The sequence below is a fragment of the Liolophura sinensis genome, chromosome 12 (genome assembly GCF_032854445.1).
Source record: "Liolophura sinensis isolate JHLJ2023 chromosome 12, CUHK_Ljap_v2, whole genome shotgun sequence".
NCBI classification, from domain to species: domain Eukaryota; kingdom Metazoa; phylum Mollusca; class Polyplacophora; order Chitonida; family Chitonidae; genus Liolophura; species Liolophura sinensis.
The window spans coordinates 27,790,810-27,804,835 of NC_088306.1; the positions used below are offsets into that span (position 1 = coordinate 27,790,810).

Genomic DNA, 14,026 nt, shown 5'->3' on the forward strand with positions numbered 1-14,026 from the left:
ATTATGCCCCACTAAAGACCGACATTTATGGATAAGATTTGGTATCTCTAATATTTAAAAGAAAAGAACACACTTATAAAAACTATACCTTAAATGAAAGAGCTCTACAAACTGTGTGTAATCCTATTTTTTTTTTTTAGACTTTTTAAAGTTTTTGGTAAGAGAACAAAACGGTTGTAACACTGGTATTTTCTGCAAAATCCAGAGATTCGAGGCACATTGATAGCCCAGCCCTGTTTTAGGCTTGCCCAATGAAACGTCTCCTTTCCTCCTCTTGAATATTCATTGTGATGTCAAGGTGCTTTAGGTTTTACTTGTACCATATGATTAACATGCTCTTTCTGTCTCAGCTAAATATGTATGTATACTGTAATGATCGTGGATTTTAAGGTCTGTGAAAGCCAACTCTAATAAATAGTTTGGGATGTACTAGAGGACCACATCATCCCTACATGCATGGCTGTTGTCTGCCAAACTGTGTCTGGAATACCATGTCCTGAAGAGCTACTGAGCAAAGCTAAGCACAATGACGTAATCTGTTCAAATGGCGGGGTAAAGGAGACTTCTAAGTCTTCCATGTTTAATTATTAAATACTCTAATAACAAGTGCTACTTACAGAAAATTTAGATATTTTATAAAATCTTAAGTGTAGCTCTCTCATTTAAGGTGTAGATTGTATAAATGTATTTTTTTCTTTTAAATTCGACAAGTAGTTCCTTCCTTTTGTTACCATAACCGGGGAAACTTTCAAAAGATGACCTAAAAAAAAAAAAAAAAAATTCTTGAACAGAACACCCAGCTACATGTACCTGACAGAGTAAGTAAATGACGTAAATACATTGGTCAAAGCAGGCAGCTAACTGCTCAATTTCGTAGAAAAATAGCAAGCTGAGGGTAACTGGGAAAGGCCATCTAATGAACCCTGTATTGTACATAAACCCCAAGTCACATTTATTGGTGGACCGGAATGCCCTGCTGGAATATCCTTATTAAAACACCCACTAACAATAAGAATTGGGAAATTCATTACAAATTCCCTGTTCAAGGCCAGGGAATGAACTCCTCCCCCTTGTGTGCCAGTTTGCAGCTGTGCACCTTTCTAACAAGCCTTCTTTCCATATCCCTTGTCAAATATGTTACAGGCCTTCGTATTTGAGGTGTGCAATCACACTCCCACACCTAACACACCCCTGAAACAAATTCTAGGTGTGCTCTAAGTCTGATGTTAGGTACAGCTACTAAATACAACATGATTTTACCGCAATACATGGTGCACTTGTTGAACAATATGCTACATGTATACATGTACAATATGGTTTACTGGTTTTTCGGCCTGCCTACACAATTCCCTGAATTATTAATTAATCCCTAATCCCTGTGATGTAAGAAGACTGAATATGACATGCATGTATACTGGCAATCTCTAATGACAGGACATCCACTTTTGATGTACGTGATTATAATAAATTAGATCACTGTATAATATGGACTCTCCTCAACTTGTTTTCAAAGTCCATCAAATGTGTTATCATCTATCAGTTTCCTCCTCTGGCATACCGGTTCTCAAATTTACTGCTCTCTTATCTTTGGCCATGAACATTAGTATTTACCCTAACTGACTATAAATTTCATCCATGACTAACTAGCCCAATTTTCCCTGATTTTGAGAGTTCTATTGATTTTAGAAAGGTGTTTTGAGGTTTACTTGTCACATGGGATGATATTCTAGTGGAAAATTGTTTCTGTACCACGAATATTATTTTTTGACCTTTAATTGCTTCCACTTTTGTTGATGAAATTTCAGTAAGTATCATGCCGCTTTTTTGAACAATACTTCTGCTCTAATATTTATGATGCATATCTTGTACTGGCTCTTGATCCCTGAATTGTTTAAAGATTTCTTCACCACTGCCAGAAATGTGTGTATTTTGCTTTCGCATAGTATATATCAGTGCCCAGAAGAATGCTGTTTGATTGTTGCAACCATCACACGCATTGGTACATTTAGCAGGGGGCACAGGTTTGCACCTTCTAGTTTTTGTCAATTTTGCGCTTGCATGTCTAGAGACCTTCTAGTTTTTTTCAATTTTGCACTTGCATGTCTAGACACCTTCAAGTTTTTGTCAATTTTGCGCTTGCATGTCTAGAGACCTTCTAGTTTTTGTCAATTTTGCACTTGCATATCTAGACACCTTCTAGTTTTTGTCAATTTTGCACTTGCATGTCTAGACACCTTCCAATTTTTTTTCAATTTTGCGCTTGCATGTCTAGACACCTTCTAGTTTTTGTCAATTTTGCGCTTGCATGTCTAGAGACCTTCTAGTTTTTGTCACTTTTGCGCTTGCATGTCTAGAGACTAGAAAGTACTTGCCACTGGGCATGTACATGCCCATACACAGCCTGTTTTGTTTGACCATGTACGTGTATGGGAGTATGGAGGTGACTACATGCATGGAGTGTGAAGCTTCACAACATTTTGCATGACAGTTATGTTATCAGTCTATGACTGCGCATGTATAAATTATTTTTTCTTCAAGTTTCGACATCGCATGTATAAAGTACACATGAACATGTCCAGTGTGCACCCAGTGCATGCTTTATAAATCTGATTCTTACTCATGTTATAAGTTACCAGTAGTTAGTAACACATGCAATTCTATGAAACTTGTATTGAATACCATATGAACTTGTTGTTCAGCATTGTTGTTGTCTTTATTACACGGAAGTTCAGAACATTCAGAACAAGTTCAAGTACTCTATTTATTTGATTGGTGTTTTACGAAACAATCAAGAATATTTCACTTTAAATACGACCCTGGGAAGAAATTGGGCAAAGCCCAGTGGAAACCCACAATCATCTGCAGGTAGACCTTCCCAGGTATGACTGGAGAGGAAGAGAGTATGATTGGAGTTAAGTTCAGAGCGATCGCGCTCCTGAGTCATTACCGTACCGCGCTAGCACACGAACCACACAGCCACAGAAGCGCCCCATGAAATATACACGTACATGTAAGTAACATGTAAGAATACAGGACATAATATACATGTACAGGACCATAGCATCTCTCAAGAGCATATATACGAGTGCAGTTATACATGTCTACTGCCAATGTACACCATGCTTTGCCCGGAAACGACTGTTTACAGCTGTCATTATCAACTTACACAAGATCTCCTTCCTGCCACTTTCCCTTTTGAGGTCTGCACAACATTTTTTTTATGTAAGGCAACACCAATTTTATTTCGTGCCTTACTGGTGAATAAATCCCAAATAAATAAAAAGAACACTTAAAATCTGTTGTTGTTGTTTTTTTTTGTCAGATCTTGACGATCTTATGACTTTCCTGTTTTTCAACCCTTTTATGATCGTGTAAAGATGGTGTTCAACACGAAAAAATACCAAGATACATGTAGTGTACATTTTCTGCAAATTACATGACTTTCCAATAAAACAACCATTAAAATTGGTGTGGCCTGATTTTAAAAAGAACATGCAGTATACTGTATAATATGTAAGGCGTGTTGACCTGCACATACATCTATCTACACTACACTGCAATAGGATGTCTTCACACTGCACTGTCACACTTATGTACATGCTTTCATCCCATATCCATGTCAGTGACTCACTTCGTTCATATAGATATTTATTGTGCATGCGTGTTTTCATCTTAAACTCCACTGTTCAATGAGTTTTCCAAACAGAAACACTGAATTTACCCGTGCGTGCAATTAGACTTTACACTTCGATTTTGGGCGGCCATGTACATGTATGTAAAAGGACATTATTTCACACATATCGTCGGTACAGTTTTACAACAAGGCAAGTAATAGGCTGCTAAATATGCTGTGGTATTTGTTCTGACACTGTGAATACTGTGGTTTGGTTCGTTCAACAACAGTACATTTGTACATGTTTACATTATGAAGTTCCATTCTGCCACCTACATGAAAACAAGACTTCACTGTTCTGGCTCTATATTTCATAATGGACGCCACGCACTTCTCCTGACTCTCCAGTCGTAACTTTACATGGCTGTATCAGTTTTAAACAAGATACATGTACCAGTTACTCTCTTTCCCAAATTCTATACATTCCTAAAAATTTTTGAAAAAAAAAAAAAAAATATATATATATATATATATATACATATATGTTTAATTAATAATGCATAGAAAAAAGAAGTATGTAATGAAGTCATTAGCTCTAAAGTAAAACCCAAGCTAAAAGCTAAGAACTGAAGACAAAGGGAAGGAACTTGGCAGTGTACTGCTGGACATGAATAGATGTAGTATACTGTATAAATGCTTAATCAGTTTAGAAGCCAGCCTGGCTCACATATGGAGGGGTGGGGGAGGAGAAGGATAAATGGGGGAGGGGAGGGGGGGGGGGGTGTGATGGGGGAGCAGGGCTGAAGCTTGTCTGGCTGATGGATAAACTGTTAGCAGCCACATCTTTGGCTGGGATTGGACACAAATGAGCCCCAGCTGATTCACACTGTACCACAACCACAACAACACAGGGGTAAGGACCCACAGTGTACATGTGCTCAATGAGTCATTCACCGTTATACACTAGCAGAGATTCAAATTTAAATTTTAAGTTATCATTTAGCAGATTCATTTTTTTACTGCTTTACAAGTATTTTTACATACAAGAAAAATTGCAAAATGAATTTTAAACTCACAGCCAATTAAACAAATGTTATATTATTTAAAGTTCTTTCAATAATCACGATTCCCAGTATTAATGTGAACAGTTTGTAAAGAGAACTTATACACATGTGCGACGAAACAGATCTATTAGTACATATTTAAATATTTCCTCACATATAGTTACATGCACATTTGACAAATAAGGTCAACTTTAACTTGTGCCAAAATTAAACTAGCTGATAATGAATCAAATCAGGGTTGCAAGAAATTCAAATTTGTCCTAGTTTAATCAAGTATGTACAACTTGCAAACTTCAACTTTTATGCAGTCCTTTCCTAGAATCTGTTTCTTCTTTCTCTCACTGTTTTTTGTTTAAATCTTTCCTAACATGTGATAAGGGTATGTGTAGACATACATGTACACAATTATATGAAGACTGCTGACTTGACACTCCTAACTCCAGAACTGTCATACAAAACATCCTAATCCACTCACTCTATAGGCATCAATCACACTACGACACAAGACAACATAACATGCTAAGTAATTTGCATTTACAAAGGAGTGAATAGTTTGATTTTTTTCATACAGTCAGAAGTGCACACATTAGTCATACAGTACTGGCCAGAAAACCACGAGGATAGGCATTTCCTGGACATTTTGTCATTCTTCAACTGTTTTATTCCCCACTTGTTGTGTAGAATACATTCTGACATACATGTACACTTTAAAAATATTAAAATATATAAACAGTCTATAATTTAAACGTTTTGTTTGTACATTTCTAAAGCCTTTTAGCTAAGGCAACCTCGCAATGTGGCGATGTAGTAAGTTATAAAGGAATGGAGAAAAACAGGAAAAGTAAAAAAAGGAAAAAGGCCTCATGCTATTGATCTCACCTTTCACACAAGAAACGAAAATCCAATCTTCATATGCAATTTTAATTCTACATTTAAGACGAACACAGTACTTTTAAGTGGTTTTCTATCACTTGGTTGTTATCATAGAGCAGTAGGTTCTCTGTAATGCACATTTTGTCTAGCTACATGTACAATGTACACATATCTCCATGAACATTCACATAACTGTAGTCTTATAGGCATAATGTCAATACAGAAAGGGATCCCACGTACAAGGACACACAAAACCTTCATTCAAGTAATTCAATCATGATACTTCCCGAATGAACATTATGTATATAATTTTCATCACATGCAAGCTCTCATTTGACCTAAATTTTGATACCAATTACAGTTCTAATCATCCGTCATTGCAACCGTAACAGTGTATTTATGATAGGGTTAGTACCCAGTCTGATATGCAAATCTCTAAATTGTCTCTAAATGAAATCCTGACATGTTTAATTCCCACTACACTGTACGAGTCAGATTTCCCTAAATTTTGTGAAAAAAATGCAGTACTAATAGCATAAACAGCTCTGCCACTTTGATGCCATGATCTGACATTAAACTAATCACACCTTGTATGTTTTAATTACTAACCATGGGTATTTAAATTCCAGCACTACGTAATGCAAGTCCACCTGCAGCAAATAAGGTTAATACATTCTGCACTCATCCCTCTACACAGAGCCTCCCAGGCAAATTTTATTATACTTAATTACACACAGACATTTTGTGTGACTGTTTGGAGGGTAAAGAAGAAAAAAAAAATGCTGTTTACTCAACATGTATATAATTTTTTCACACAGTAATCTTCAATCACCATACTGTTCATACACGAAAGTGAATGTCAGAATTCATTGAAATTCAACAATTAACATTGGTCAAGATGTTTAGTCATTTACACATTTTTAGAGTTCAAAATAAAAATGTTGATCCCCACATTGAGCCCAAGTCATTGCAAGAATGCTTTCATACCCATAAATGAATGCCAGATGTACTTTATTCACTTCCATACTGCTTTGCAAAGACTCTAATGTACATGTATCTCACACTGTTAAATCATATTGCAAGGGCTCAATTTTTGGTCACGTCATCACTCTGATGAGCTAAAAATATCACACATTTTGACCCCTGATTAACCTTTGCAAAGCTAAAATAACTTTGCAAAACACTTTGCCTATGAAGACCAAGAATCCTTCAGCCAGTATTACTGTCAAAGTTTTACTTCTACCTTCTCTGTTTAACACAACCAGTCCTACCTGACCCCCTCTAAACTGTCACCCAAATAACAATCTTTTCCTGTGCCCCCCCACCCCACCCCCGACCACTCCACACCTCTCAAACAACGCCTCAGTTTCATTTGTCAAAACATTTCCAAGACCCACTAGCTTCATTAGTACATACAATTTAATTATATCTATATATATGCATAGAATTCATGACAAATGTTCAGTGATGTTCAGACATATTACAACCACAATCATGCAAGTACACATGTAGGCTTGTCCTTCGTGTCTTTATACACATTTTAGAGGACCCAAAAAGACATTAATTGTAAAGTTATTGTCAGCATTTAATTTTAAGTTGACTGTTTGGGGCTGTTCGCCTGTGATGATGTGATACAGTAGGTACCTCTTTGAATGCCTTACACGCCTACAAGGCTTGACAGAAGGCAATATATTTATTTTTGGCAAATAACCAGAAAAAAACGTTGCAGGGCTTCTTAGACTTAGTTATGTCTGTAAATGTTTCCTTTGCAACATTTTTTTTTTTTTTTTACAAAAGGGAAGGAGTGACAAGCGTGTATGTTAGACTGTTTAATTCACTCCATGCATTTCTTTGTTTCTGACACTCAAGGGTTTAGAAACGTTTGCAGGATCATGTTACTGATCCCACAGTAAGAGGGGCGCGGGGCAGGGGTTGTGTACGGGGACATCTAACAGAAGCAACAGAGCAAAAAGCCTGTCATCGTCAGTCTGGTCCGTTGAACGATCATTCAAAACAAATCATCACCAGTCTTTAATTTGGAAAGGGGTCGGGTACATAAAAGCGTACGGGTTTAAATGTGTGTAGTTTATATCCGACAGTACACACCAGCCAAGACACTTAAAGGGCGTATTTTTTTCCTCTCTGACAAGCTAAGTGTTTGGAGACAGACTTACCCGCAAACTGGCCAGGTCTATGTCGTCTAGACTGACGTTTACGCTTGGAGTCGCCATCTTGGAAGGAATGGCATCGACTAACGGGCCTCAACTCCAGTTTCACTCAGTTCTCAGGCGTGTTTTCTCCTTTATTGCGCCACTGAAAGTTTCCATGGGTATATATCCAGGCCTTCTCCCTCTCAGCGTCTCATTCTGACCCAGCGGGGGTTGGTAATCGCCGGTATGTGTGAAAACTACACAAAACAATCGCTGGAACTGTCGCCTGAAAACTCCACTGACTTCCTCTAACCTATGCAAATACAGAATGACGGCTGCAGGGATTGTGGGAAAATGGAACGCGAAGGGAGACCACTCCGTGACAGGTACCCCCGTCAAAGATTGGAATAGAACTTGATCTGCTGAGTTATCTCCCTTGAAACAACCAACTCACGGTAACGTATATAGCATGGAATGATTTTCTACTGTACCTATGCTTGGGGTTTAATGAATTTATATTGTTGTTTAGCGCATGGAGCTATAGTTGTATGTTTAACCTAAACCTGTCTTTGAGGAAACAACATAATTTTCTATTGTTTAAATGTATATCCAGGTTAAAGCCGTGTGATATTTCATTGTTATTTGGAAATTAACATTTCAGTTAAGTTTGTGCTATATATAGATAAAAAAAAGTTTATTTAATTATTTATTTATTTGGAATTCTACTCCATACTCAAGAATATTTCACTTATGCAAAAATGGTCAGTATTATGCTCGTGGGAAACTGGCCAAAGACCGGGGAAACCAACAGTCGTCCACTGGTTGTTGGCAGACCTTACCAAAAATAATGTAAGACTGGAGAGAAACCCAGGGTTGCATTGGTGAGAGGCTCCAGCGTTGTAGGTAAAGGAATGCAATGGTATGTTTTGTAAAACATAGGCCTATTAAGCTAAGATCAGCGAAAGACTACAGTGGACAATTGATTATTTTTTAATTATTTTTTCATTTCACATCATAACAATCAGTTTTATAGGCAAGGGAAACTGGGATGCATGTGGCAAGCGCATAACCTTTGGCAAGTTAAATATTGATGAACCTTCCCACACAAAACCTTGCACGTCACATTGGCACAATAAAGACATGTTATTTCTAACAAACTGACTGTGTTAATGGCCTAACAAGTCCAGTTTACTGCGGAACGAGAGTGAGGAGAGAAACTCTGAATTCTATATTCTTGGTTAATAACAAAGGATAATGTAACTTCATACTCTGTTTTTAGGATATTTATTGCAATGAAATAGTCTGTACATGTATGAATTTGAAAATATTATGCAATGCACATACACATGACACCACACACACAAAAAAACACCTTGAATTTGTTCATAACAATGAAGGCACTCCATTTGTGATACATGTGATACAACATCAGTTCTGAAAGTAGAAATGAGACGGACACGCCCAAAACAAAAGGAATCCGTGAAAAAGTATCCTGGCATAAATATTTTAACACTTTCAAAAGTAATACTGAGTTCCAAACAGTAAAACAGTTCCAAAGGGAAAGAATTCTATGAAAGAATATCCATTTATCCTGCATTTGACAAAATACTGCCATTTTCATTGGAGAGCAAAGTGGAGGATATGAATTTGCCATGATTCTGCTACCTAGATTATCTCCCCTTTTTCAGCTGTAAATCAAGGACGTTGCTGAAGCAATTCGACAATGCATCAACTTTCACTGCTAAATTGATGGGACTGTTGCAGGACAAACTTGTTACATGGTTACTCAGTGAGAGGATACAGAAGTATATCCTAAGTGACTGTGAAACTAAGAGTATCCTCACCATTTCACAAGAAGAGTTTCCCACAAAAAATTATTTTTCTACATGTATGTTACAATTTCCTGACTAAAACAATCCAGTGAGACAGTACGTATTTTTCAGGCATTCTAAGTGCTCCCAGAGGCAAAGCATCCCATGATAAGATGCCCATGTACATTTCTCAACAATACTGTCATAATTTTTTTTAAACTACAAAATACACAAGAAAACTGATCACATCACAGAAAATGGATTCTTCTGTCACAAGATTTTCACACATAATAACACAAACAGAAAACTGCATAACTTGAGTAGTCTTCTGAAGTAGGCCATTTCATACATATATTTTATATACTGAGGAATTCATCAACATAGTTGAGCTTTATGGGTGAATCTATTGGACAGGTCTATGTTCTCAAAAGTTACAACCGGCCCCGATGACATACCTGGTAGAGCGTCCCCTTCGGGAGCGGTAGATCCCGCGTCAATCCTGAGTCAAGTCACACCTAAGACTTTAAAAGAGGAAATTGTAACTTCCTCGCTTGGTGCTCAGCATGAAGGGGATAGCGCAACAACTTGTTGACCCTTATCAGTATAATTGCTCAGGCGGGGCGGCTTACTTGCCTTCAGTAAGGCATCTCATTGAAGCAGCGCTAGATAAAAGAGCAGTGGAAATCCGTCCTGCAACAAGGAGGCACATTATATACACTCTAAGGACTCCTTCGTTGTCATATGACTGAAAAATTGTTAAGTACAACCGCAAACACTCACTAACTCAAAAGTTACAAAAATATAACGAATCTTGATTATAATTTGTTTATCAACTATTGTTTACCAAATAATTATGATCAACTGTTTGATCAATCATGATCACACCGTCAGCCAAGCAGAAAGTCCACTTTATTATAAGGCAATCACAACAAAGAAACAGGCTGATCAAATTTGACTGGCTTATTGGTAGCATTTTTTTTTTCAGTCTTGGAACACATTTACCGTGATTTAAACAATGCATTAGGTACCATTATGATGTTCAATGAAAATGTTACCATTACCAAAACCGCTTCTTTAAAAATACCGTACAATGCACTTAAAGCCCCTTACCCTTGAGCACATGTATAATGTAATGAATAGATCCAACTTAACCGTGGTTTGTAATAATGTGCAGATCTTCTTCGAGTGAGATTTAGAAAGTTGTGAAACATGAAGCAAGAGAATACCTGTTTAGGATAGCAACTTTTCTGTTAATTTCAGACTGCCGTTGCAGTCTCTTATATAAAATTTAACTTAAATTACCCCCTGTGACCTTGAAGAAAAAGATCAAGGTCTCAGAAAATCAATAGGGTTCTTCCTCTTGCCAAGATGTATGTTTGGTAAACTTGGGTTAAACTGTTCTAGAGATCGCATGTTTACAAGCCTTTTATAAAATTTACCTTAAATGACCCAAATGACCTTGAAAAAAAGGGTCAAGGTTGCTGAAAAACAATAGGATTCTTCCTCATGCTAAGGTGTCGGTGTGGTGTAAGTTTGGGGAACTTGGGCTAAACCGTTCTAAAGACAGAGCGTTTATAAGGATATGGACAGACAGACAGACAGACGTCGCCCATTCTGACAATACCTTTGGCCAATATTGGCTGAGAGGTAAAAATGATAAAAACATTCAGCTGTCTTAAAAAAGCCACTTTGATAGACTTCCCCCTTCAATTTGCCACAATTTCCAGACCAAAAAAAAAATTGAAATGTAACAATGTGAAAGACATAAATCAAACCAGCTTTTGCAGCAGTGCATCCACACATAAAACTCGGAATCTCATGCTTACACTAGTAACAGTCCCCTACTTGTGGCTTTCTGTAAGCAGGTCTGCCAGCAACACAAAGGTTAGTTCTCTGTTTTAGTTTTTTGACCCTGGGTTCTGCTCTGTTTCCGACACTTATAAGCCTAAACCCTATCATATACTGTATCTGAAATCAGTCACAGAAATACATACATACATATATATATATATGACATGCAGTGAAGTTGTGAGACAGGTGGAATATCTGGTTCACAAAGCGCTTTCTTAAACCACAAAATCTACCCTTGTAAATGTGAGTCCGATGTACATGTAAATGGTGAATTTGACACACTGTGTACACACGTATGTCTGGGGTGATAATCCAGTAGTAATTTGGATGTCTAATATCCTCGTAAAGAAATAAAAAATCACAATTATCAAAAGTAATATTGAGCATCCTTTAGAGTTCCTTGTTTGTTTGTTTTGTTTTTTTTCATCTAGGAAGCCAGAATCAATATATGATATAAATGTGAACTTGAAGAAAATCAAAATACATGTATTGTACAACTTGCTTTTTAGCCATCCATCTCAAAACCCACAACAAATATTCATTTATATCTTACAATCACTAAGCATAATAAATCCAAGAAAAGAAAGACACAAAAAGTAAAAAGAAAAATTAAAAAAAAAAGTGATAAAATATTGAAACAAAAAATTTTTTAAAGGACCTCCAGTTCGCGGTTGCCCGTGAAGTGAACACAATAAGGAAAAGTACGTGCATCAAAATATTTCATAAACACCACAAATCTCCACATCAAACCTCAATCTTCTTTGCCATACTTTGCCAAAAGTAGATGTACGTCTCAATCAAAGATCCTCCAAATCTTAGCAAACGACATGATAGCTCCTTCAATTAATATAATGCTATGATTACACACGAGTCTGAATATGATTTAATTAACAGGAAACTTACAACCATGCTAACCATAATACAGCTGTCTCTGTAGTGATCTCCAGTGACCTCTGCCCACCAACTGTGAGGTTTGTAGGGCACTGTACTTGCTCTAATCATTAGCCCCACCATTACATATCTGGAGGCATATGTCAGGAATTATTACTACTTTATGGCAGCATCCTAAAATTTGCCACTCCCAGTTGATTCTGACTGGCCTCCAAGGCTGCACACGCTGACCATGCTGAGAACAAACTGGTAGTTCTGGATGAGTGTTTGTGTAGCAGTGTGCACATGAACTGAGAATAACTGGTAGTTCTGGATGAGTGATTGTGTAGCAGTGTACACATGAACTGAGAATAACTGGTAGTTCTGGATAAGTGTTTGTGTAGCAGTGTGCACATGAACTGAGAATAACTGGTAGTTCTGGATGAGTGTTTGTGTAGCAGTGTGCACATGAACTGAGAATAACTGGTGGTTCTGGATGAGTGCTTGTGTAGCAGTGTGCACAAGAACTGAGAGTAATTGGTAGTTCTGGATGAGTGATTGTGTAGCAGTGTACACATGAACTGAGAATAGTTCTGGATGAGTGTTTGTGTAGCAGTGTGCACATAAACTGAGAACAAATTGGTAGTTCTGGATGAGTGTTTGTGTAGCAGTGTGCACATGAACTGAGAATAACTGGTAGTTCTGGATGAGTGTTTGTGTAGCAGTGTGTACATGAACTGAGAATAACCAGTAGTTCTGGATTAGTCTTTGTGTAGCAGTTTGCACAAGAACTGAGAATAACTGGTAGTTCTGGATGAGTGTTTGTGTAGCAGTGTGCACATGAACTGAGAATAACTGGTAGTTCTGGATGAGTGTTTGTGTAGCAGTTTGCACAAGAACTGAGAATAACTGGTAGTTCTGGATGAGTGTTTGTGTAGCAGTGTGCACATGAACTGAGAATAACTGGTAGTTCTGGATGAGTGCTTGTGTAGCAGTTTGCACAAGAACTGAGAATAATTGGTAGTTCTGGATGAGTGATTGTGTAGCAGTGTACACATGAACTGAGAATAGTTCTGGATGAGTGTTTGTGTAGCAGTGTGCACATAAACTGAGAACAAACTGGTAGTTCTGGATGAGTGTTTGTGTAGAAGTGTGCACATGAACTGAGAATAACTGGTAGTTCTGGATGAGTGTTTGTGTAGCAGTGTGTACATGAACTGAGAATAACCAGTAGTTCTGGATTAGTCTTTGTGTAGCAGTTTGCACAAGAACTGAGAATAACTGGTAGTTCTGGATGAGTGTTTGTGTAGCAGTGTGCACATGAACTGAGAATAACTGGTAGTTCTGGATGAGTGCTTGTGTGGCAGTTTGCACAAGAACTGAGAATAACTGGTAGTTCTGGATGAGTGATTGTGTAGCAGTGTGCACATGAACTGAGAATAACTGGTAGTTCTGGATGAGTGTTTGTGTAGCAGTGTGCACATGGACTGAGAATAACTGGTAGTTCTGGATGAGTGTTTGTGTAGCAGTGTGCACATGAACTGAGAATAACTGGTAGTTCTGGATGAGTGATTGTGTTGCAGTGTACACATGAACTGAGAATAACTGGTAGTTCTGGATAAGTGTTTGTGTAGCAGTGTGCACATGAACTGAGAATAACTGGTAGTTCTGGATGAGTGTTTGTGTAGCAGTGTGCACATGAACTGAGAATAACTGGTGGTTCTGGATGAGTGCTTGTGTAGCAGTTTGCACAAGAACTGAGAATAATTGGTAGTTCTGGATGAGTGATTGTGT

General features: G+C 37.6%; 1 protein-coding gene across 4 annotated transcripts in view; it reads right to left on the minus strand.

Moving 5' to 3' along the window:
• The window catches only part of LOC135479676 (misshapen-like kinase 1), a 131,884-nt gene extending 123,932 nt beyond the window's left edge, over positions 1 to 7,952 (minus strand). For all 4 annotated transcript variants that reach the window (XM_064759577.1, XM_064759578.1, XM_064759579.1 and 1 more), the window contains exon 1: positions 7,725 to 7,952. In XM_064759577.1, the coding sequence (XP_064615647.1) occupies positions 7,725 to 7,781 (57 nt within the window). In that variant the 5' untranslated portion in view covers positions 7,782 to 7,952. The remainder of the gene's footprint in view (positions 1 to 7,724) is intronic.
• Between the last annotated feature and the right edge of the window lie 6,074 nt (positions 7,953 to 14,026).